The following is a 25007-nucleotide window of genomic DNA, read 5'->3' as shown; positions in this document are numbered from 1 at the left end:
TGAGAAAGCAAGACGCAAGTGGAGTGGAAAACCAATTCAAGAGGTTAGGTACTATATAACTCTTTAATATAAACAAATGCTTTCTAAAAAAAAAAAAAAGAAGAGGGAAAGAAGAGAAAAGGAAGGAAAGAAAGATTAGTTAGTGATCACCAGGGACTAAGAATGCAGTTACAAAAGGTACCCAGAAGGGCACCGAACGTCCTGTTTCTCGGCTGGTGTCGGGTACACGAACTGACCCAGACGGTAACACCGTGTAGGACTCAGCGTCCGCAAACGAAGACACACACTACCGGGGAAACCTGAGCAGCTCGGCGATCGGATCTAAGTCCACGTCCCAGTTAAGAGACTCTATTTACTTATTTGCAGTGTTTCAGAGTGGCAGCTCTGTGACTAGCGAACTCCGTACGTACTGTACTACACCTTCGGTGAGAAGCCGGCCAGCCGCAGCACCGGGCGTCTGGGTCGGGGGTGGACCCAGACTCGGCGGGGCGGGACGGGGACGAGCGTCGGAAATGACGTCAACGGGCGGGGCGCGCACCTGAGCACCTGGGCGGTCGCGGTGGAGCCGGGCAGCGGCGATCCGCACGCGATGGAGGGCGAGGGCCGGGGCCGGTGGGCGCTGGGGCTGCTGCGCACCTTCGACGCGGGCGAGTTCGCAGGCTGGGAGAAGGTGGGCTCGGGCGGCTTCGGGCAGGTGTACAAGGTGCGCCACGTGCACTGGAAGACGTGGCTTGCGATCAAGTGCTCGCCCAGCCTGCACGTCGACGACAGGTCAGCGGCCGGGTGGGGCCGGGCTGGATGCGGGGGGCTGCGCGCTACGCGAGGATCCGGGGAGCAGAGTTCGCTGCCCTCAGGCCACGGGCCCCTCGCAGCTCCGGAGGTTCTGGGATCCGGAGCTGGCCCGGCGTGGTGGCCCCGAGCCCTGCGAGGCGCGTCGGGCTCGCCCGGGACCCACCTAGGCGCTGCGGTCCGCGCCCGGCTTAGAGAAATTGCCGTGTGGGCCTCCGCGCTTTGTGAATGAGTTAGATTTAGTTCCACTTACTAATTTTCGTTGGAGAACAAATTGATGTAAGACCGTAATTATTTCGATCGGAAGCACCGGCTGGGCTCGTGTGAGGCATCCGCGCCGCTCAGCCGCTTCCAGGGCTCCGGGTCCATTTTGGGTCCGGGATCTGATTCCGCCCACCGCTTTTCTCCGCAAACCTTAGTTTTAGGGGACTTGGGGTGGAAGCCGAGGGAGGATGTCTTGCTTTGACACTGGCAGTTGCTCCCCCTCCACCCCCGGCACCCTGGACCTTTGTCCCTCCTAGCGGATTGTAAAGCGATTGGAAAGGACTCAGAGTTGAGCCCGGTAAACCCGACAGCTATTGTGGTCTGTGGGTGAACTCGGAGATGAGGTGCGAAGCAGATTCTTGAAAAGCATTTTCCCCAGATTGCACTGTTTACGTTGGGTGGTGATAGTTTATGTATGAGCCGCAAAACAGCACGTTTAAATGGCTTATTCTTTAACCAAGCTGACATGGACGTAGTATTTGCATTTTACCAGTTTAAGATCCCTCCTAAACCCCATTGAGCCGTGGCTGTGTGCAGGACCTGCCTTAAACCACAGGAACTCTGGACTCCAGCTTGACTGTGGAGTGGTGACCATGGCAGTACCCGAGTACCCGAGTGGCACTAAGGAGGATGGTTTATTATCGGTATATCACTCCATTTACACCTCATCCCTCTCCCGACTGTGTCAGAAAGCTCTTGGGCGTTTTGTTGTGTGCTTGTTTGCTTTTTGCTATAAGCCAGTTTTTCTTAGAAACTGTGGTACAGTGAGGACTAGTGTCTAAAATCACCATGAACATTGCCATGCTGTGTAAACCTTCCTCCAACCCAGCCCTTGGGACCTTCAGGCCAGGAGAGACCCTGTGGTTATTTTGGTGAAATCCAAACCGTTTTGAATAGCAGCCAACAGTTATTTTCTCAAAGGTGAAATAAAAGAACTCTTCAGGGGTGATTTTTATGCCCTTAGAACTTGCGGGGAATTGTGTTTTCTAGGCAGAGTAAATATTATTCACCGTCAAAGACAACACAGATTTTGGATATTGCAGGGTAAACGTGAACCACCCCAGGTATCAATATACTGCGCAGTCCTCCAGTCCTCAGGTCTTGTCTTTTGGGTGGCCAGGTTGCAGGGAGGGTTTTTCCACTTGCAGAGAGCCTGTGTTGAAGTGTGTGTCCTTTAACTGCAAACGCCTTTCTTCCCTGCCTGTGGTGGCTTGTCCGCAGCACCCAGCAGGAAGTACTCGGTCACCAGGTCAGGCTGGCTGCCTTTTGCGCTTTTGTTCTGTGGAAGTGACTTCTCCCACCCAGACCACATTTAGGTGTTTAAGCTCCTGTGGTGTTTAGGAACTCACATCAATTCCCAGGCTGGGAAATGCTAAGGAATTCACTTGGTTCTGAGCGACCTGTTGCCTTGCAAGCTAGCCAGCCTGTATCTGAAGCTTGAAACAGCTGTTGAGAGAGGCTAACTTTTCCTGGGCTGTTGTGGTGTATAGTCCTGCTAATTGCAAAGTGTTACCGAGAGGAAGAAACAAGAGTTTTCTTAGGGGCTTTGTGTGCAGCCCCCAGCCAGAGAACACTGCGTCTGCTCTGCCGGATCTTCACCTCAGAGATAAGAGCATTTAAACATGGCCTTGGAGGATAATTTTATTGAGGTTTGAGAGAAGGAAACAATAGACCAACAAGCAGTCCATCTGCCTGGCAGCTTAGACAAAGAGAAAGTCCTACTCTCTGAATTAAGAGGTCATGCGGGCAGGCTCCGCAGTGGACCTCCGTAGTGGGCCCACTACATGGGCAAGGGGTGAGAGGGGAAGGACTTCAGATGGAGAATGGGCGGCCAGCCTGTCAGCGTGAACAGGCTTAGTAAAGAAAGGAAAACTGGAAGGCACACCAGTGAGGACCTACAGGCAGCTGCCCCAAAGGAGGGGCTTCCCAAGCATCACATATCCATCGTTAAGGGGGTAATTATTTCCCTCATCTCCTTCACACGCTTTCAGGTGTCTCGTGTTTCTTGAAGTCAAAGCTTCTTGAGAGATCTTTTTCTGTCTCGATGCTTGACAGGCCCTTTTGGGTTAATTCTGAAGGGAAGGACAATTGTTTGTCTTTGCAGTCTTGTTTTCTTTCGGTCATTAGGAAGCGTCTACGGACAGGTAGAACAAAGTTCTTTTGACCAGAGTAAACTGAAAAGAATGAAAGAAACTGGCCATGGTGGTGCACGCCTTTAATCCCAGCACTCAAGAGGCAGAGGCAGGAGGACCAAGGCCAGCCTGGTCTATGTGGTGAGTTCCAGGACTCTGTAGAGCAGTGGCTGTCAATCTTCTTAATGCTGTGACCCTTCAATACAGCTCATTGTGTCGGTGACCTCCACTCATAAAATTATTCCGTTGCTACTTCTTGAATCAAAGTATTTTGCTACTGTTATGAATCAAATGTGACTATCTGATGTGAATGCAGGATATCTGATGTGCAACTCCAAAGGGGCCTTGACCAACTGGATGACAAACGCTGATACAGAAAGACCATGTTGTTGTTGTTGTTGTTGTTTTTAAAGTTAAAGAAAAAAACAATGTAAACCAGCCATAGCTGCCAAGAGGAAATAGCTTCCCCCCCCCCATGGGTCTCAACAAAGACCTGCTTACTTTACTTCTAAGGAGTGTCTGTTGTACTTCCCCAGGGGTACTGGAGGTGGTGTCCAAAGCTGATTGAGGGCCAGGGTCCATCCACGGTCACCTTCAAGCCAGCTAACATCTACCTCTGCTGCATAGTGTATAGCTATGTCCTTTACCTGCTGCCTGGGGGTGAGGGGGTCACTTTAGCCACAGCTCTGGGCCAGTCCTGTTTTTACTGGCCAAGGCTGTTCACCCTGCACGATGCCTGGGAGTCTCTTGGCCCTTAGCAGCTGCCCAGGCAGGCCCCAGCCTTTACCCGTTCTGTGGTTCGTGACCCTCCATTTCTGCTCTGGGAAGGTGGGGCCTTAATCAGGTCTGGGACACTATAAAGCCTCTTGTGAAATTTCTGCCAAGGCAGGGACATTTAGAGGACCTTGACACAATTCATGAGTGACTTTCCACTGATCCGATTTCTCCTCTTGGGAGAAAGTCCCATTGTTTGGCTTTGGGGAAAGGGCTGTCTTCACTTACTGGCTATCACTTGTGAGGTCACAAGTACCGGGAGGCAGACCTGCTGGCACCCTTAGAACAGAATGATCCAGAGGCCCCATGCGTCTCTCTGATCCCAGCTAAGGAGCTCAGAATAACAAAGTCCCTGGCACAGGGGCCCAGGAGCTGCTAAGGCAGAGTTGGGCCTCAGCTAGTTAGGGCGAGCCCGAGCAAACCCCAGCTCTGTAACTACAGAGCTGACAATTGGACAAGCCTGATTCTTGTCAGTTTTAAAAATAGCAGTGTGGGAACCCCTCTGAGGCTCCTGGGAACATAATTGGAGTGGTGTGCAGGAGCCTAGCGGAGAGGCTGAAATACTGTTCTCCCAGCAAAGCTTCCCAGGTTCCCTGGCAGCTGTTACTGAATCCTCCCCTACTCCCCTGTTCCCTGAAGGCATCAAGCTCATTCATGGCTGGTCTTAGGTTCGCTTTCCCTTTTTCAGTAATGCAACCCTCCGCTCTTACCATCCCAGGGTCTTTGGAATTTCTTGCTGAGCTGGCAGGCAGAGGTATGGCTTCTGTAGAACTCCTAGAAATGATGGATGTCTGCTATCGTTGACTTTCTTCTGTACTCTGATTTTCTTCTCGGTGGGAGACCACATTATGCTAGGTGTACATGGGACGTGGGAGAACTATTGTAAATGCTTTTAAAAAAGTTTCTTGGGCTTAATCTTAGTAATCAGGAAACTGAGATAGGAGGATTGCCGTGAGTTCAAGGTCAGCCTGAGCAAAAAAAGAAACTTGTGGGGGAAGCTGGGGCTACCACTTTCTGGTTAAGTCCTTACCTGGCCATGTGAGCTTCTGGATTTAGGAACCAGTGCTGGCCCCCCCCCCAAAAGTGTCTTTAGAGATTGTAACTCTAACCTGGTCCTGCTTGTGCCCAGGTTTTCTAAGTAGAACCCCAAAATGGGTGAGAATGGGGCAGAGGTGCCCTTTTCTTTCCTCTCAGAGACTGAATTAGCGCCCCTCTCCCAGGGACAAAAGAGGTGAGAATGTAACCCCAGCCTTCCTGCACCATGTAGAAGCAAAGATCAAGTTGTGTTTTAAAGAACCTGGCGTTAGTGGGTTCCTGGGCCCAGAAACATTTTGTTCACTGTGAGCAGAAAGAAGAGAATGGAACAGAATGGCGACCAAGAGCAGGCCCTGGGCTTGCCATCCATGATCTCTGCCCCACCCAGGCATCCAGGCTAGGGACAAGCTGGAAAATCCCTCCAGGTTTTAAAACAATGGTAACAATTACAAATGTACAGTTCCTTCTGTGTTATCAATACTAGTCAGAAATACTGCTTGTGAGAAAGGTGTATTTTAAATGATAAGAACCAATAACACAAAAATCATGGATTCTATATATTTTAGAGTTCTTTGGCCTCTCCCAGGCTAGGAGCTGGCCCGGTTTAGACTCATGGAGTGGCAGGTGCTCCTGATAACACCTAAAGGCTGGAGCTTCCTGCCCTAAGTGGTGGCCCAGGTGGCATGTTGGTGTTTGAGTTCAGAAGACAGATAATAAATGCTTTGAAAAGTTTTTCTGGATGTCCCAGGACTCTGCCTCAGTGCTAGGCTCTGATTTTTGTCCCAGCAAACAGTGGCCATTTTCCAGTGAAGTGCCCTGAAGCTTGTAGCCCTGGTCCAGGGTGTGTGTGGGGGGTGATGTCACGAGTTCCTTCCAGCCTTCTGAACAGACTAAGTGGGTAAATGCAGCAGGAGTCAGCTGATTCTCTAGCAGACCTATGGCCCTTGTTCTTTTTAAAGTGAGGCTTGTGTTCTGGAAAGGGCCTGGGCAGAGAGGGAGAACTTGTTGGATTTTGAGTGGTGGGAAGGGTAGAACTAGCTACTGGGAGCTGATTCTAAGAGCTACCAGCAGAAGCTGCTGTGTGTATTAAATCCTTTGGGCAAATAAAGACGTTGGTTAGGTTGACTGAGTAAGGCTGCCCAGTGGAGGGGAAGTGGCCCATGCTGCAGCCAGCCTGCAGACATGAATGCTGCAGCTCCTTAGGCTGGTGATGTACAGGTGTACCTCTTCAGATCACTTGCTGGTGGTTCCCTATACTCAGAAGTGCCGTTGTCTGGGCAGGAAGGATACACACCGGAAGGTGCAAACTGTCTACTTTATAGAATAAAATGAAAGTAGTGGGGTGATGGGGAGGGTTACAAATTATAACTTTCATTCCCCCTCCACCAAGACATGGTTTCTCTGTGTGTAGCCCTGACTGCCTTAGAACATCTTATGTAGACCATGCTGACCGCGAACTCAACAGAGCTCTTCCTGTCTCTGCCTCCCTGGTGCCGGGATTAAAGGTGTGCACCACCACTGCCCAGTTTATAACTTTCTTTCTTAGCACAAAAGAGAGCAAAAGCAGCTGCTGATAGCAGGTCTCAGTTGTGTGTGGGACTGACCACCCCGGGCCTTAGGAGCTCAGCTTCTCCTTCAGGTACCAGCTTTATTTTGATAATGCTCGACCAGAGCATCTAACTTTTCAGGGGCCAGGTTTTCAGATTCTTAAGGAGTATAGGACGAGGACTGGGAGCTTCCCACCCTGTTTTAAACTGTTGGTGTTAGGAGTCTGCCTCCTGTTGGGGTCGGACCCTTGAAATCTTCCAACAAAGAAGGGAGCAGTGGACAGGATCCTAGTGCGAGATCAGTTTATCCACCCAGTTCAGGGGCTCATGGGCTGGCCCTGCACACCTGTACTAGCTACTTTGGGCAGCGTCTCCGGAAGACTGGGACAGCACGCCATGTTAGGCTCTGTTCCGAAGCCATTTAGTGACTCATTCGAGATGCTTCATTGAAGTCAGAGGTCTGCTGCCTGCCACCCCAGCATAGGCTCAGAGTGGGTGCTCGTGGGGACTAAGATGTGCCTGTAGGATTCACACTGGTGGCAACAGGCTGAGCTCTTCAGCCCTTAGAACTTGTGGCAGTTTCCCCTGCCAGAGTGTGATGCTCAGAGGAGCTGCTATTTGCTGTGGTTTTTGGTGCCCACTGCTCTGTCTGCCTTTGTCCTCCCCACCCCCCCAGAAGCCTGGGAGACCCCTTACAGTTTGAAGGGGGAGGCCAGGTTAGGAAGTGACTTGTTAGCACCATTCTGGGTCTTCCAGCAGGCTCCTGTGATTTCCCAACAGGCACTTTAGACCCAGAAGAGCCCCTTTGGGGGAGTAATGAAAACCCAGCTAGTCTCAGGTTACAGGTGGGACTTTGTGCTAGACTGCCTTCTGGGGAGGCCCCAGGGCACCTCAGCCCTTCGAGGCCTATGTGTGGACACCTATGTGTGGACACCGAGGCTGCTCAGTTCCCAGCTCCAACGTGTCTCTCTGGAAAAGGTTCTGGAAGTTTCCTTTAAGGAACTCTTTATTTCTAGAAAGCAGATTTCCTGGCATGGGAACCTCTTCCCAGCTTCCTGGGTGCTTTCTTGTGTGTATTTGGAGAGACACTGACCCAGATCCTATGTAGCTTGGTCACACCCTCTTGGGATGGCGCTTTTTACCCTGAGCGCACTGAGACTTTTGACCCTTGTTGCTGGCACAGACTATTACACAGCAATTCGCATCTGTACAAACACCAGGAATTGACCTTTGGCTGTGGCTGGTGAATGCAGTGAGTGCTTCAGCTGTCTGCGTGCGGAACGAGGAAACAGACCGCAGCCTCTCTGGACATTAGGCATAGAGCTGCCACATGATCCAGCAACTCTGCTTCTGGGCAGATACCCAGAAGAACTCATACAAGGCCTCTCTAGACATTTTTTCCCCCGAAGGTGTAGCATTATTTTCAGGAGTCAGCAGGTAGGAACAGTGTCTTAGTTTGCTGTGATAAAACACTGACCAAAAGCAATTTGTAGAGGAAGGGTTTATTTCATCTTACAGGTTACAGTTTGTCCTAAAGGGAAGTCAAGGCAAGACAAGGACCACGACACAGAAGCTGAAGCTGTGGAAGAGTATTGCTTCCAAGCTTGCTTCCTATGTTTTACTCAATGTACTTTCTTAGGAAACCCAGTACCACCTGCCACGATGTCCTTGAGCCCCCTCCACATCAATTGTAAATTAAGAAAACACCCCCACATGTACAGGTACACACAGGCGCATACGCCTACAGGGCATTTTCCTAATTGAGGTTCTTTTTCAGATGACTCCAGATTATGTCAAGCTAACAAAACAGAAACAAACAAAAAACAAAAACAAAAAAAGCTAATCAGTACAAGTAGTCTTGTCCATAGCCATATGGTTGAATTAACAAAACGTATATTCCCACACCATTCTTGGCCACACAAATGCAACTTGGATGTGTGCAACAATATAAATGAGTTTTGGAAACTCCTCATGAAGGAAGCAGACATAGAAGAGTGATGGAGATGATTCCACCCCTTTGGGGCACCTGGATTCAGAAATAGAAAGATGTGGGGCCTGGTGGGTGTTTAATGGGTGCAGTTTGTTGGGAAGGATAAAAATATCCTGGTGTAAAGGTGATGGTTACATATGGAATGTCCTGTGTTGTCCACTCATGGGTAGTTAGAGGAATATAGACAACCTCTGTGTAACCAGAGTGACCAGTTGTTTGTGCCCTTGGCCAATCTCTGCTAGACTCAATTCTGTTAAGTGTGAGATTAGATGGAGGAGTGACTGAGCCAGTAAAAGAGCTGGACTTAGAACATAAGGTGAGGGTGAAGGTCCTTTGATAGTTTATAGCAGTTTTCCATCCTGACAAGGGATGTGATGTCGCTCCTAGGTATCCAGATAACTGCTAGGCTCTGTCCTCACAGTGACCCCATTGCAGAGGCGGGTGTGAACAGCGTAGGACTACGGGCTCTGGAAGGCCCAGTGTTTAATTATGTGACTGTGAACTTTGCACACGTGTGTGCATTTATCACTTGTATCCTGGCCAGTGGCTAAGTGACAGCTGCATGCTCTCACACCAGTGGGTTTTCTTCAGGGAGCGCATGGAACTTCTGGAGGAAGCGAAGAAGATGGAGATGGCCAAATTCCGCTACATCCTGCCTGTGTATGGCATATGCCAGGAACCTGTTGGTTTGGTCATGGAGTACATGGAGACAGGCTCCCTGGAGAAACTGCTAGCCTCCGAGCCGCTGCCTTGGGACCTGCGCTTCCGCATCGTGCATGAGACAGCCGTGGGCATGAACTTCCTGCATTGCATGTCTCCACCACTGCTGCATCTAGACCTAAAGCCAGCAAACATCCTACTGGATGCCCACTACCATGTCAAGGTAAGGGCAGCGCCTGCCCTGGGGAGGGAAACAAAGTGGTTGTCCCTGGAGCAGAAAGCTTGAAGCCAGGGCCTTTCTTACTTGTAAGACCCACTAGAGTGCCCAGCTGGTTACACTTGATCCGGAAGGGTGACCCTTGTAAACCCGTGGGATTCTCCCCTATATCCTGGCATGTCCTAGGTTCTGAGCACCCTGAAGCAGACCGGAGACTTAGAGGTCGCAGGTCTTATAGTTTTGTGAAATCAGAAGTTGGGCTGTGAACTAGAGAGACCTGTGTCCTTTGATAAAGGAATCCTCAGTGATCTGGGACTATGGATAGGTGGTGGGGTCTGCCGTGATCCTGACAGTCTGTGAAGAGGACTCATTTACCTGTTTGTCTTCTGTTAGGACAGTCATATTGATGTGAGGCCTATAGGGTTTGCTTCTTTGTTTCTTTGTAAGTTTATAAAATACAGTATGAAGAATGAATGACACAGGAAACAGGTGCTGTATGCCTGGATATAAGTTTTGTCAGTTTGCACCAGGTTGCATGGCTTTGGACATGTTTTTTTCCTCTCAATACCTCTGCCTCAACACCAGGGGCAACATGTCTGTCAGGGCCTTTTTCTCATATGACATGCACATGACCTGGGCAGCCTAGGCCATGGACCCACAGTATTGGACACAACCGCCTTTTCTCTCGGTGCAAGAAAGTAGATGGGCGTGAGCGAGGGAATGGGACCGAGCACCCTGGATCAAGCAGTGTTCACACAAGCAACAGTGTCCCCAGCCTCTGTCACTGTGGTGGGTCTGATTGCCTGACACTTCCAGATCCACTCTGCTGGCCTGGCCTTTAGGAGGCTCAGCGTACCACTCGGCTTCTCAGTACACAGTGGCCTGTGGGGCATGCGTGAGGGTATTTGTAGCACTCAGACTCAGCCAGGCAGAGAAACTGATTTCCACTCTGGGCAACAGCCATGGGTTGTGGCTTTGATAGACATTGCTCAGTCATGGCCTTTACATCCTGAAAAGTGAGACAGGATATCACACAACTTAGCATGAGCCAACTCCAAGGTGGCTTTCAGCATCTTCTTGTGATCTGAGTTTCCTGGCATTTGTTTGCTTGTGGCTGGCAGGAATTGGCTTCCATTCTTCCTGGGCAGAACAGGACCTGTGGGCCCAGGCACATTCTTAAGATTGTGGCTGTTCTATATGTAACCTATACCAGAAAAAGAAAACAATAACAACAAGCCCCTTACCTTGGACTGAGACCTCACCACAGAGCAGAGGTGTAGTACGGTCACTTGGTAGCCACAGAGTGGCTAGATTACTCTAGCTGTGGTCGGGAGCAGAGGTTGAAATGATGGCCTCCAGAGATCTTGGCTTGACCCACTGCCGTCCGTTCATGACATCATGACATGTTCAGGAAACCTGCTTATTGTCATACTACCGTCACAGGAAGCCAGAGTGGTTTGTGAAGAGAGGTCGGGTGTGCAGACCGCCCTTGGATACCTGGGACTGGCCTTCACAGGGGCAGGCTCTGCTTCTGTATGCGGTAGGGAGGGTAGCCTTTAGGTGGAAGAAAGAGCTCAGAAAATCATATAAAAACTCTGGGCGTTTGAGAAGAGGTAAGGAAAATAGCAGGCAGTGCTGGATGGTGTATGAACGCTTCTGTGTCTTCAAGAACTGCAGAATGGGAGCTGCCTGACACCTAGTCCTCCCTAGTCCCTTGGGGTCATGAGTCTGGTATAGCCCCCAGTCTCTCTACCCAGGGTCCCTGCAGAGTCCCTCAGGTGCCCTAGGTACAGCCAATATTTCCATCTCGTTCCCTTGCATGCTGCCTTCCTCTCCTGACGGGCATGTGGGTGTCTGAGAGAGCTGTGGTGTGCTTCTGGGGGGGCACAGTACTGTTCTTTTCCAAATGTCATCCTTGTCAGCCAGGAGCTGGGACAAGGACACAGCTCCCCAGCTCTGTCACTTTGCTGAGAGGTGTGGTAAGGAGACACTTTACTTCTGGGTTGTCATTTGGATCAGTGAGGGTGAGTGTTCACACAGTGCACCCTAGTTGTCACAAGTAGGTTGTCCTTTGTAGGTCTGGGTGCTGACTTCTCTTAATGCTTTCCTATTGAAGAAGTAAGTGCTGTCCTTGACAGATTCTGTGCAAGCATTCCCTTATAGGCCCTTGTCCCCTTAGTTCTTACAGTGTCAGCTGGATGACTGGATTGGGAGCTGTGAAGTCATGATGAGAAGGTGTTTGTTTGTTTGGTTGTTTGGTTTTGTTTTCCAGAGACAGAGTTTCTCTGTATAACAGCCCTGGCTGTCCCGGAACTCACTTTGTAGACCAGGCTGACCTTGAACTCATAGTCACCCACCTGCCTCTGCTGGGATTAAAGGCATGTGCCACCATGACTGGCTGAGAAGGTGTTTCTTAACCATGAAGGGACATTGTTCCAAGGCTGGGATGCTGAGGCCTCCCCCTAACCTGCACCACCCCACCCTGAAAGGCTCTGCAAAAGCTGCTTTTGGGTGATGCCAGGCTGTTATCACAGAAGTTAGCCACTGACAAAAAGCTGAAAACAAACAGAAATGTTCTTATACAATACATTTTCTTTATCTTGTACAAACAGCCTCCCAGGAGGAGCCTGTGGTGCTGAGGGTTCTGCACCTCCTTACGTTGGGACCCTGAGGCAGGGCCAGCCTCATTCCCTGTGTCTGGAAAGGCACCGCTGCCCTGAGCCTGTGCTCAGTGTGAGTACTACTGATGCTTCACAGCCTGGTAGTGCTGATGCCTGGGGTCAAGTCCATTATATTATTTCCTATGTCACTCTCTGTTAGTATGCTAAATATCCAAGTTAGAACCAGCTCCAGACATCCCCAGATTCCTTATTCATTGCCAGAGAGGTTCTTCCTGCTGCGTCCAAAGAAGCCTTTCTGAGATAGCAAGAGGCCTTTGGTAGCTTGGTGTAGCTATTCTGAATTAGAGGAGCTATGATCCTGTAGACTCTGAGCTCTTTGGAGTACTGAGTCAGGTGTCCACTGTTGAAAGCTGGGGAAGGAGGCCACCCTGTCCTGGGCAGGAGGGTAAGAGAGAAAATTCCCTCGCTCAACTCCCGAGCACCTCACCTTGGTGTGCCTTCACTGCCAGGCTTTCTACAGTACTGTTTTTCTTAAAGTGAATTTTGAAGCTGTGCCCAGTGTGCATGAGAGAAAAAGAAATGGCTCAGTGCTAAGCATTTCAGGTGCTCTCCTTGAACTTTTTTAAGGGGTGCAATGAATGAGCCCTGCCTCCCAACTCTAAGCGGCATGGATGACCTGCAGGACTTTGCCGTTGTTGCTGGCAGCTTTTCCAGAGTTCTTGTTTCTCCTGAAGCCATGGAGTCTTTCAAAGTGTTCAGACCTGAAGGGCCCTAGAGGCCTGTTGAGGCTGAACACTGGCTTAGTGTGAGCAGAGACAGACAGAGGGCCAGGCCAGCTCTGAAGCATCCACAGCCGGCAGTCCTCAGCATCTTTTAGTTACCCATCTTCTGCCGTTAGGCGTTAGGCATCGATGACACCAGGCCTGTGGGCTCCCTTCATGGGCATGGCCAGTCTGGAAACAAGAGTCCTGACTCAGCCCATTTCCTGTTGCTACCTGGGTGTGTTTGAAGACGAGCCCAGGAGTGAATTAAAAGGCTTAAAACCACATCAGCCTTGGAGGAGACTAGAAAGGAGCCATTTCTCTGTACACTGGAGACTGTTTAGTGCTGAACTGGGGCTTATGTACACAGTGCTTCAAAGGGTCTGGTTTGCACCCGGATGTTGTGCCAAAGGCAGAAAAGGGAGACTCCCAGAGATGGCTGCCAAGTCTACAGTAGTGGTGTGAGCTACAAGGACACCTTCGCCACTGGGGAACCTGCCTCCCCTGTGAACTCTGGAAACAGATGGGGGTTCCTCGCAGTGACATCATCACCAAGGGAGGGGACTCCATGTCTGGAGTAGACTGGTGAGCCCGGAAGGTGATGAGGCGTGTGTTTTGCTCACTTTAAATCCCTCTGAAGGTGTGTTGTGCTTTAAAGGACCTGCTGGCACTTGTAGCTGCCCCAGCTGGAAGGTTGCATAACCGGACTGACTGTGGATGATAAACGCCCCAGCCCCAGCCTGTCACGTGGCTCCCTTTGCCTGAAAGCTGAAGGCTGTTTTTTCCCTTCATGCTGACTGTGACCATCAGCTACCAGGGCAGACATGAAGCCTTACAGACATAGGGCCGGTTGTCATTTCTGAGTTCTGTCTCCAAGTAAATTCCATTCTTTTATTTAAGCATAACATCTTCCCCATCCATCAAGTTTATACTTATAGGGCATCCAGGCTTGACCCTTTATATCCCTATGCTTCCCGCCTTCCTGGAGACAGGGCTGCCCAGGGCTCAGGCCCTCTGTTTGGGGGTGAGCCCCTATAGCATGTGTTGGGGAACCACCATCTGTTATGGCAGAGGGAGACATGCCATAACCTCTTCTGGCTCCCTTTAAGGCTGACATGCTTCCTTTGGATTGCTTTTACAGATTTCCGACTTTGGGCTGGCCAAGTGCAGTGGTATGTCCCACTCCCATGACCTCAGCATGGATGGCCTCTTTGGCACAATCGCCTACCTCCCTCCAGAGCGCATCCGTGAGAAGAGTCGGTTGTTTGACACCAAACATGATGTATACAGGTGTGTGACATGCCACCATGCCCTCTGTGCAGGCAAGGAATCTGTCCTGCCCTGAACAGCAGTTTCCAGTACCATTCAGCCATGGAGTTTGGTTCACATGCAAATGGTGTGCGCCTGTTGGACTTGGGGTTTTAGCTGGTGGCTACCTGCTCCCCGGGCACAGGAAAGATTTCCCTTTCCTGTGGGTGGTGCTGGCTGAGAAAGAGGATGTTCTTGGCTGGTGCTAGGCAGAAGCAGTTAGAAAAAACAGTTTCCAGCTCAGTGTTGTACATGATGAGTTACTTCCGTAAAATGCAATTTTATTACTTGTCTGACAGGAGAACCTGCTTTGGGTAGTCCACAGATCCATAGGTGGGTGGGTGGGATTGGGCTCTTCAAAGCACACAGTCCTCTGACTCCCAAAGTGAGCAGCTTTGTATGGTTTACTTGCATCTGAAGGAGGACATTGACTTCTTCCTAAGTCCCCAGTGTAAAAGCTGACAACATGATTGCTCCATGGTCTGGTTAGGGAGATTTTTATTATAGATATGAGAGAGAACAGCCAGAGGCATCTGGGAGATTCCAGAGCAGAGAGAGAAAATAGTAGACTGAGCATGGCCAGCAGACTGGACCTGGCCAGAAGAGAAGAAGCAGAGGAAAAGTGAGGGAGGGGAGGGAAGGGGAGAAGAGGGAGAGCGAGCAAGAGAAAGGAAGACAAAGAAAGTACAGGCAAAAGAGGAGGATTAGAACCAGGTTATAAGGAGAATGGGTAGCTGCAGGGAAAGGAGTCGTGAGCTGGAGAAGTTTAGGGTGTGGGGGGAGGCAAGAAGAACCCAGAAGAGCTACGATGCCAGCGTGGAAAAAGTAGCAGGTACGCATGGCATGATAGACCTGCATGAGCTTTGGTATGCTAATAGGCACCAAGATAGCCACTTCCTTCTTCCAGTGATGAGGGAAACGGTAGAGGGGCACCGATTCCACAAGTTCCTGAGGAATGCTGGCTTTTCTAACCATCAGAATTTGGGGAAATGGAGTTTCCTTTGGACCTGATATCCTCCAGGATCTGAGTACCTGCCTCCCTTTCCTCCTCAGATTGTGAGGGCAGCATTTCAACCAGCTCTGTCCTTTGTCACCAGGCCCAGCTGACTGGTTTGACAGAAGCAGTGAGTCCTGCTGGGAATGGCCCTCTGGGGACTAGTCAGGGCTTGTAGAGTCTGGGGAGACTCCAGTACTTTATTTTAAAGTTGGCTTTAACTTTTGAACCTGCATTTTCCAGTTGATGAGTTAAGCTCAATTTTTAGTCTTTATTTTTTTCTTTTCTCTTTCTTTTTTTAATTAGATTGGGCTATTTCAGTGTATCTAGAATAATTTATTTATCTAAACATATGTCCCCAGTAGCTAAGAGAGGGTTTCTGGGCTCAGGTGGTTGCTTTTTACTACTTCCTGTCCATTTTCTTTAGCCGCTCTCTGATGAAACCTTCAAGGGCCTTTTAGAGCATCTTAGTCAGAACCCGACTTAGATTTGAAGGACTGAAGCCACAGCAGAGAAGAACAGGGTTGAAAGTGCCCGTAGATGTCTGAGGACTTGACCTGCGCCCCTGTGAGACAGCGGCTCAGAGCTCAAGAACGCTTAAGAACTCTACCAAACCTAACACCTCATTTCTCTTTCAGTTTTGCCATTGTGATCTGGGGCGTGCTCACACAGAAGAAGCCCTTTGCAGGTAAGTGGCCCTGCCTGGAACAATGGGCATGTCCTTGAACCTTCCCAGCCCTTCCACAGTGCCTCTGGTTCTCCCAGAGCTTCAGAGCAGCCCTCTGGTAGACCCATTACACATTGGAGGCCACAGCCAGCATACTGCAGATGGCTTACATACAGGACAGATCAATTGTGGGACCATCAGACTGTGCCTTGTTCTTTGATGCCACTTAGTGTTTTGCGCTGGTAAAAGTCTACATCTACGCCAGTTTTTTGTTTTTGTTTTGTTTTGTTTTTCCAGACAGGGTTTCTCTGTATAACAGCTCTGGCTGTCCTGGAACTCACTTTGTAGACCAGGCTGGTCTTGAACTCACCGAGATCTGCCGGCCTCTGCCTCCCCAAGTGCTGGGAATAAAGGTGCATGCCACCACTGCCCAGGCAAGACACCGGTTTTAACATTTAAAGTACCTGTCTCCTTGAATTCAGTGCATTCCCCTTACCACCCCAGAGGCTCTCTGTCTCCATTAGCTGTTCCTATGATCCAACAGTTAATTTCTTCCGCTCTCCCTCCACCTTCCTCTCTCCCTTTCAAAAACTAATGATATAAAAGATACGTGACAGAATCTGCTGTGTTAAGCTAACCATGCTAAACACACTGAGCAGCAGTAAAAGTGTTCATGTGTTTGTCCTCCCTAGAAATTATACCACATCAACTCAAGTTTATAAAACCTGAGTTCATAAAATTTATTTAAAAAGTTTATAAAATTTGTCACTTTTAGCTGCATTGGTAAGAGGAGTCTTTTTTTTTTTTTTTGTGGCATTTCTGGATAACCACACTGTGGGATGTGACCAAAGATATTTGAAAATATAGATCACGCTCGGTATATATAGGCTCTGGGTTCAGTCTCCAGTACCAATCATTGACATGATTGACACTGATATGACTGACATATCAGTGAGTGAGAGCCCCTTGCTGCCTCAGTCACACACTCAGGCCAAGCATGGGGAAGGTTAAGGGTAGAGAAAAGATTCTCCAAGCAAAACTTCGGCTATGCTGGGAGCTTATTAAACACTCAGCAGAGTGGTTCTCTTATGTTTCTGTCCTCCATTGTTTGTTCTTTTAAAAAGTATATTTATTTTATGTATATATGTGTGTGCCTGAGTGTGATACGTGTGTGCAGGAGTCTGTGGAGGTCAGAGGAGGGCATTGAATCTTCTGCAGCTAGTGTTACAAGCAGTTGTGAGCTGCCATGTGGGTTCTGGGAACTGAACCAGGGTTTTCTGAAAGAGCAGCCAGTGTTCTTAACCACTGAGCCATCCCTCCATTCATCCCCCCGCCCTTACTGCTCTTTCTTCCAACTGTGTCCCCCCTCCCCAATGGAGGTCTACCATGGAGGTGTAACAGTCTACCTGTTGGATTGTCTGATAGCAGTGACTCTTAAGTCGGGTGTGTGGTGTGTAAAAGATCAGGCACTCAGGTTTTGTTGTCTCTTAGGTAGGAAAATCAAGGTGCAAGACTTCCCGGATGTCTTGTAGGCTCCATCCAGCTGGCTTTGCCATCCGAAAACCTTTTAGGTGTTTTCTTGACTTTTGTTGCATTTGGAAGGCTTGCTGGGTTTGGAAGGCTGTATTATCGTGGAAATAACCTGCAGATACTGAAGAGATAGGCATTGCCCAAGACTTAACGGGAAAGCGAACAAAGCGTCAGTGTGGAACCCTGGCAGCCGGTGGTGACTGTGGGCCAATTTTCCATACCTGCCAATCGGCTCCTGCTGCTCCGCAGGGTGTGCTTGGAATGCAGGGGTGGGGAAAAGCCCATGGGAACCAGCAGCTGATGGGCCTTATGGTATAAGATGAACAGAAGATAACCCACTGAGAGTCACCTTGAAGTCCTTCCTGTGCAGGGCTGGTAATAACAAATAATGGCAGAGCCTGTGCTGTGTTTATGAGAGTTTTTAAAACTTGGAGAAACAAGGATATGGGTTAAACAAAGCTTCAGGGTTAGAAAGGGAAATGGTATTGTCCCGGGTGATAGGCACGCCACAGCGTGTCCCAAGCACTTGTCCGTACATATCTCCTGCTCCTCAGAGTCCTGACCTGTGCCTCTCCTTTGCAGATGAGAAGAACATTCTGCACATCATGGTGAAAGTGGTGAAGGGCCACCGTCCAGAGCTCCCACCAGTCTGCAGACCTCGGCCACGTGCCTGTGCCAACCTGATAGGGCTCATGCAGAGGTGCTGGCATGCAGACCCACAGGTGCGGCCCACCTTCCAAGGTGAGTGCCCCTGCCTGTTTCCCTGTCTCATCATTACCACGTGATGGGGCTTCCAGTGACACGGGCCATAGAGTCGGTGACCACGACAGGGTTGAGGTCCAAGCTCAGATGCTATGTGAGTAAAGTCAGGGATGAAACAAGCCCATCATCCCCTACTTTGGGGGCCTGACACGAGCAGTGTTTGGGTTTGATGGCTTGTTAGAACTAGATGGTTAGAACCAATGTTCACCTCTGCTCTCAGCAGGCTCCATTTGCCTCCAGGTAGCTTGGAATCCTGGATTTCAAGTTCGAGTACAATGGTATGGCTTTAGATAGCTGGGGGTGGCTAGTGGCTGCAACCTTTCTTTAGGGTCTTGTTCTCATAGACAGATGCACCTTTGGGATAAGAAAGTGAACCTGATAGAATTGCTTTTCAATGAACCCAGGGGGACATGAGTGGCCTGGAGCTCACCTGCCAGTCCTGATAGTTTTAACCCTTTGGGTCTGGTAGGTTACTGAGAACCCATTTTGATCTTAATGAGACCTTACAGATAGATGACAGGATGGTGGTCGGGTTGCCTTCTGGTGATGCCTGGGGCTTTTCCTACGAACCAGCACTGATACTGGGCATGTCCTCCACTGATTAGAAACTGGGGTGTCTCTGCTTCTGTCCCCATAGAATTATGTAGGAGTCATATCTAAGTGATAACTCTCTATTTTCTCCCCCCCAAAGAAATCACCTCTGAAACTGAAGTCCTTTGTGAAAAACCTGATGAAGAGGTGAAAGACCTGGCTCATGAGCCAGGTGAGAAAACTTCTCCGGAACCCAAGAGTGAGGTAAGCATCTCTATCAGGCATCCTCAGGTTTCTAATCTGTGGTAGAATTTTCCAGTCCAACCTCTTTTCTGAAAATTTCTCCCCATTTCCCTCTGAGCCTGTCCTACACCTCCTTCCAGAAATATAGGTCCCACAGGGGTCTCCCACCTGCCCAGCACACTGGAGATCATGAGAGGGCAGATGGCCCCAGATAGATGGTCTGGCTTGAGGATCTGAGTAGTCTCTCTATTCATAAATGCATGAGGGTACTGACTGAAGCTAAGCCTGGGAGTAAGGGAACTGTTAAGAGGGTTGGGAGTGATGGTGGTGGTTCATCTGGCACTGGACAGCTTCTCCTCTGGAGAATAGCTATGGGATAGGTGAGAGCTGGGGACAAAGGTGCCCCTGACAGTAGTAAAGGGGCAGAACCTACCTCTGATATGCTGGTGGCCATCAAGTAGACATGACATGTAGTGCACAGGTGACAAACATAGTAAGGCCAGTGGTTCCCAAAGGGAGGAGGACTCAGAAAGAGCTGTGAGCAATCCTCATTCGTTGTCTCTAGAAATCTGATTTTCTTGCAGCAGCTGGACCTGTAAAAGCCCCCAATTTTCCTTGTTCAGCCCCAAGCCAGCCTGACATATTTGAGAAGTCTGAAGCTTTGTTAGAGCTGTGGAGACCTCCAGCCTGACTCTTCTTTCCTTTTTGTTGGGCTGCCTGTTATGGGTGAACTTGGCCTTGCCTGTTCTGTGCCCTCGCAGCTTACCCATGGACTGCCTTTGGTACTTACACATGGACAGTGCTCCTGAGTGAGAGGCAATATCATGCAGGCTTTTCTATTTTTGTAAAGGTGTTGTTCTTAAAATGCCAGGGAGGCTCATGAGGTTTCCTTGCAGCCCTGAGTTTCAGGGTTTCTTGATGCTATTTGTCTATGCTAGTGCACAGCTATGGGACCTCCACCTCTGCTCTGTGATCAGTAGTTTCTTGTCCCTTTTTCTTATTCTCTGTACCCTGACATGAAAGCTGGAGGAGCAGAGTCCTCACCCCAACCCTCTCCATCTTTGCAGGCCAGGCCCGAGTCCTCGCGCCTCAAGCGTGCCTCTGCTCCCCCCTTTGATAATGACTGCAGTCTTTCTGAGTTGCTGTCGCAGTTGGACTCTGGGATCTCCCAGACTCTTGAAGGCCCCGAGGAGCTCAGCCGGAGTTCTTCTGAGTGCAAGCTGCCATCCTCCAGCAGTGGCAAGAGGCTCTCTGGGGTGTCCTCGGTGGACTCAGCCTTCTCCTCCAGAGGATCCCTGTCACTGTCATTTGAACGGGAACCTTCAACAGGCGGTGAGTAGCTGTGCGCACTGGTGAGTGACTGTGCGCACTGGTGAGCTTGCACACGACTCTCTTGTGCGTTATGTTAGAGTCTGAGCAGTTGATGCATCCGGTCTTTTTGCCCTGATGATTCTTGTGTTCTTTCTGTTTTCTCTCATGAGTTTTTGGCATCATCAGCATAGTTGGTGCTCAGAGCACAAATCCAGAAATTCCCACATCGGTAGTGTGGTTCTGCTGGGCATTATGTAGCATGCAGGGAAGACAGGCCACATCACCTGGCTGGGCCAACACTGGGACAGAAGCTGTCCTCAAGCCTGCAACCTAGAAAGCCCAAGTCACACCCAGTGGACCTAGTGACACTGGGGACTTTATTCGTGCCAGCCATGTGCCCCATACTCAGACACTTCCAGATAACCCCTGTCCCAAGCTTTTGTGTTTATGGGCCCCCTCCGTTACTCTTTCATAGCCTGACATCAAGCTTGGCTGGCTGTCCTGGGAGGTGCTGACACTTGGAATGCTGTGGCTCCTTTGTAAAGCGCAGCCATTCCAATCTAGGTTCTAGCATGAGGGAGTCGAGTTCAGGTCGCTGAACCAAAGATCTTACTAGCCTTCAGGGAATTTTCCAGTAGGATTTTGGGTAACAGGGCATTGAAGGTTAAGGAAATACCTTGCAAAGATGGGTAGGGAGAACAGAATCCAAGTCGTGGACAACAGAGTCAAAAAGGACAGTCAGGACTAATTTCACAGCAGCCACAGAAGTATCACTATTTTCCCCAGAGAGGTGTGTTTCTAAATCTTTTCTTCAGATTTAGCCCTCTCTGGTGATGGCCTTGTCCTCATGCCTGAGAGATGAGTACCGTTTTATGAGATGGCATGGTGGTGCATATCTTTAATTCCAGCACTTGGAAGGATCTCTGCGAGTCTGAGACCAGCCTCGTCTACAAAGCCAGTTCCTAGATAGCTAGGGCTACACAGAGAGAGACCCTGTCTCAAAACAACAGAAGAATACAGTGTTTAAACACTGTGTAGGGTCTGTCTCCTTAGTACCACCTATACCCACACTGCTGTATAGAACAACTGGAGAATGTTCTACCTGCAGAGGGAGAGTTTTTTCATGAGACTCAGGACTCTCAGTAATGGCAGTGGATTTTTAGGTTCAATAGAAAGTTCCATTGCAAATACTAAATCGTGTCCTGAGAAATCCAGTTTTGAGGATCCTTCCAGAAACACCCCATGTGATGTTGCCTTGAATCCTCTTCATGTTCCAGAAACTAGCTCTACAGACCAGTAGAGCCCTAGGAAGAGAGTCTTGGAGTCTCTCTAAGTCTTCAGGCAGATTGTTTTTCTGTCTGGCTTTCCTTTTTTTTTTTGGTGTACTTCTTTTTAAATGATTGTCAGCAATCCTGCTGTTGCTAGGGGAGGAGTGTGGTCGCTCACCTTTTCCAACCCTGGAAGAGCCAGAGTGGTTTTATTCTGCAAATTGGCAGAGGAACATTGGAAACATTAACTGCACTGCCCAGGGTCTCCCTAGATTAGATCTGAAATAAGCACACAGGGTGAATGCTTAAAGGCCTGAAAGTAAAGGATGTACGCTGAATGTCCTTCAGCATCCCTGAAGATGTGGTCCACCTGACCGTCCTGCAATAGTGGCCTTGCTCTGACCTCTGACATTGCACCCCCTCTCCCTGCAGATCTGGGCCCCACAGATATCCAGAAGAAGAAGCTAGTGGATGCCATCATGTCAGGGGACACCAGCAAGTTGATGAAGATTCTGCAGCCTCAGGATGTGGACCTGGTTCTGGATAGCAGTGCCAGCCTGCTGCACCTGGCTGTGGAGGCAGGACAGGAGGAGTGTGTCAAGTGGCTGCTGCTTAACAATGCCAACCCCAACCTGACCAACAGGAAGGGCTCCACACCACTGCATATGGCTGTGGAGCGGAGGGTACGGGGAATCGTGGAGCTCCTGCTGGCCCGGAAGATCAGCGTCAATGCCAAGGATGAAGACCAGTGGACTGCCCTGCACTTTGCGGCCCAGAATGGGGATGAGGCCAGCATGAGGCTGCTACTGGAGAAGAATGCTTCTGTCAATGAGGTAGACTTCGAGGGCCGAACACCAATGCATGTGGCCTGCCAGCACGGACAGGAGAACATTGTACGCACCCTGCTACGCCGTGGCGTGGACGTGGGCCTGCAAGGGAAGGATGCTTGGCTGCCTCTGCACTATGCTGCCTGGCAGGGGCACCTGCCCATTGTCAAGCTGCTAGCCAAGCAGCCCGGGGTGAGTGTGAATGCCCAGACACTGGACGGGAGGACACCCCTGCACCTGGCTGCTCAGAGGGGTCACTACCGTGTGGCCCGCATCCTTATTGACATGTGCTCTGACATCAACATCTGCAGTGTGCAGGCACAGACACCTCTGCATGTCGCTGCGGAGACTGGACATACGAGTACTGCTAGGCTGCTCTTGCATCGTGGTGCTGACAAGGAGGCTTTGACCTCAGAAGGCTGTACTGCCTTGCACCTGGCAGCCCGGAATGGACATCTGGCCACTGTCAAGCTGCTGGTAGAGGAGAAGGCTGACGTGCTGGCTCGGGGGCCCCTGAATCAGACAGCACTGCACCTGGCTGCAGCCCATGGGCACTCGGAGGTGGTGGAAGAGCTTGTCAGTGCTGATCTCATTGACCTGTCTGATGAGCAGGGCCTCAGTGCACTGCACCTGGCTGCCCAGGGCAGGCATTCACAGACTGTGGAGACACTGCTCAAACATGGAGCCCACATCAACTTGCAAAGCCTCAAGTTCCAAGGAGGCCAGAGTCCCACGGCCACACTGCTCCAACGCAGCAAGACCTAGCTTGCCTCTTGCAGAACCAGGGCTCCCTGTAGGCTTCTGGTCCATCCTTGTGTCCCTCATGGGAACAGAATGGTTCTGGGACACCCTGTGCACCCTGTTGGTGGCCTGCCTATACACTGACCAAGCAGAGGCTAATGGACAAGGCAGAGGCTGCCACTGGCCACTGTGGCCGGCCATGGTGTCTAATGTCAGATGGGACTAGGTCGGTGTCATTTCATTGTGGTCTTGATTGGCGGCTGATGCGGGTAGTTCATGACAAAGCCTATATAAGGATAGCTGTTCTGTCTCAGAGCAAGTCACCTCTACTTGCTTAGAACACAGTGTCTTTGGTAGAGGCGTGAAAGGGGCAGTGTCCTTCGACTTCTCACTACGTGGGCAGAGCATCTTGTCTTTGGAGACATAGTGGATTTTTATATGAGTGACATGCTAGCTTTGCTTGAGACCTGTGAGATTATAACGGGCACTGACCAATGGAGTCTAGAAAGGGAACGATTATAAAAATCATAAAGCTGGTCTTAACATTAAACAGCCTTACCAGCATTGAACCCCTGTTTTGTTTGTTTTTTGTTTTTTGTTGTTTTTTTTTTTTTTTTTTGGTGATGTCTAGGTTACCACGTCTCTTCCTGACAGTTGCTGAGTTCTCACCTAAAATGTCAGAGCCACATCTGTAAAATTAGTGGAAAATTCTTTATAAATAGGTTTTATACTAAAAATCGTTTAATCAAACAAATCACTCTTTCAGGCTCTTGTCTTTTGGTGAGGTGGTGGTTTGCGCCAAGGGCTCTGCTGGTGTGCCCTGTGGTGGCGCCTGCTGGTTCCAGCCTCAGCAGTGTAATGTGGCCTGAGATGGTCACTGGAGATGGTTGTACTCCGAAGGTTTGATGGTCTCATTGTTGACCTTCCCCATTCGCATTCTGAGTATCGTCTCTGTAAATGTGTTATATGAGTGCCCTGTGTGCAAACACATGCTGTGGTGTGGTGTGTGGCACAAAGAGTGTCATTAATGTACTGTGTACTTTGACGTGAATCACGGTCAGGATCCTTTTCTGTGACAGGAAGTGGTGGAACTGGCTATGTTTTAATATGCCTCAGTTTGCCTTCACTGTCTTCCTCCCCTGTTGTGTAAAACACATCTGTGTGATGTCAATAAAGGACTCGCCTACTTTTGGAATTCACTGAGACTGTTTTTTTTTTTTTTTTAATTGGTAAACTCTATAATCATTTGGTCCTTGAAAACCAGAGATCTGAGACTGTTACAGAGTTTGGGGACGTTAACTTACCGAAACAACTCAGGGCCTGGGAAATGTGGGAAGCAGAGTATGGCCCCGGGCCAGATCCGGAGGGGAGAAGCTCTCAGCACCAATGTTATGTTTTTAAATTGTTATTCTCATATTAACTTTACATCTGAAGTAATTTCAGTTATGATAACTTCACATTGGCTCTGGGCTTCTTTTTCATTTACATTTGACCTGTTTTTTTGACCGTTCTTTTTTAGCCACTGCCTTTCCATCGAACTGTCCATCAACCCACCATCCACCACTACACCTGTCCTTAGCCGTCCACTTGTCTACCCAACTCTTGATCCTCCCTGCCTGTCCACCCACCCCTGCACCTTTCTGCCTTCCTCTCTGATGACCTCCCGCATACCCTGTGACTTCTCAGTCGTTCAGTGTGTACTTCCCCCCAAACCAAGGACTTTAATTTCCTCACAGCCGGAAGTTAGCGTTGACGTGATGCTAGCTAGTCCGTAAGTGCTGACCTCAGAGAGCAGAAGAGACTCCTCCTAACCTTGGGGTCCCGGATTCCTTCTAATTCCCTACATTTAGCTGTCTCATCTCCAGTTCTCTGTGCTTGATTCCAGCTTCTCTTGTCTCGCACAACGTTTACATTTTGTGATGCATGGAGCACTGTAGATTGCCTGACTACCCACGATGGCTTAGGTTCACCCCCTTTTTTTTTTTTTCGAGGCAGGGTTTCTCCATAGCATTTTTGGTTCCGGTCCTGGAACTAG

At 49.7% G+C, this 25007-nt stretch overlaps 1 protein-coding gene across 1 annotated transcript; it reads left to right on the top strand.

Annotated features, from left to right (window-relative positions):
- Positions 1-545: 545 nt before the first annotated feature.
- Positions 546-24171, top strand: Ripk4 (receptor interacting serine/threonine kinase 4). Its single transcript, XM_050162133.1, has 8 exons — positions 546-771; positions 9123-9414; positions 13932-14080; positions 15731-15780; positions 17872-18030; positions 18743-18846; positions 19893-20157; positions 21837-24171. Exons 1-8 carry the CDS (start codon positions 590-592, stop codon positions 22994-22996), a joined length of 2361 nt encoding a protein of 786 aa, XP_050018090.1. The 5' UTR covers positions 546-589; the 3' UTR covers positions 22997-24171.
- Positions 24172-25007: the final 836 nt, after the last annotated feature.

Source organism: Alexandromys fortis, unplaced genomic scaffold (genome assembly GCF_014885135.2).
Source record: "Alexandromys fortis isolate MF-2015 unplaced genomic scaffold, M_Fortis_MF-2015_v1.1 scaffold_128, whole genome shotgun sequence".
NCBI classification, from domain to species: domain Eukaryota; kingdom Metazoa; phylum Chordata; class Mammalia; order Rodentia; family Cricetidae; genus Alexandromys; species Alexandromys fortis.
This window is presented reverse-complemented; position numbering and strand designations above follow the sequence as displayed.

Bases quoted from the DNA above. Each gene is read 5' to 3' on its own strand.
- Ripk4 (XM_050162133.1), top strand. From the start codon at position 590: ATGGAGGGCGAGGGCCGGGGCCGGTGGGCGCTGGGGCTGCTGCGCACC. The intron at 772-9,122 runs GTCAGCGGCCGG...GGTTTTCTTCAG, and splicing joins AGCCTGCACGTCGACGACAG to GGAGCGCATGGAACTTCTGG. The intron at 9,415-13,931 runs GTAAGGGCAGCG...TTGCTTTTACAG, and splicing joins ATGCCCACTACCATGTCAAG to ATTTCCGACTTTGGGCTGGC.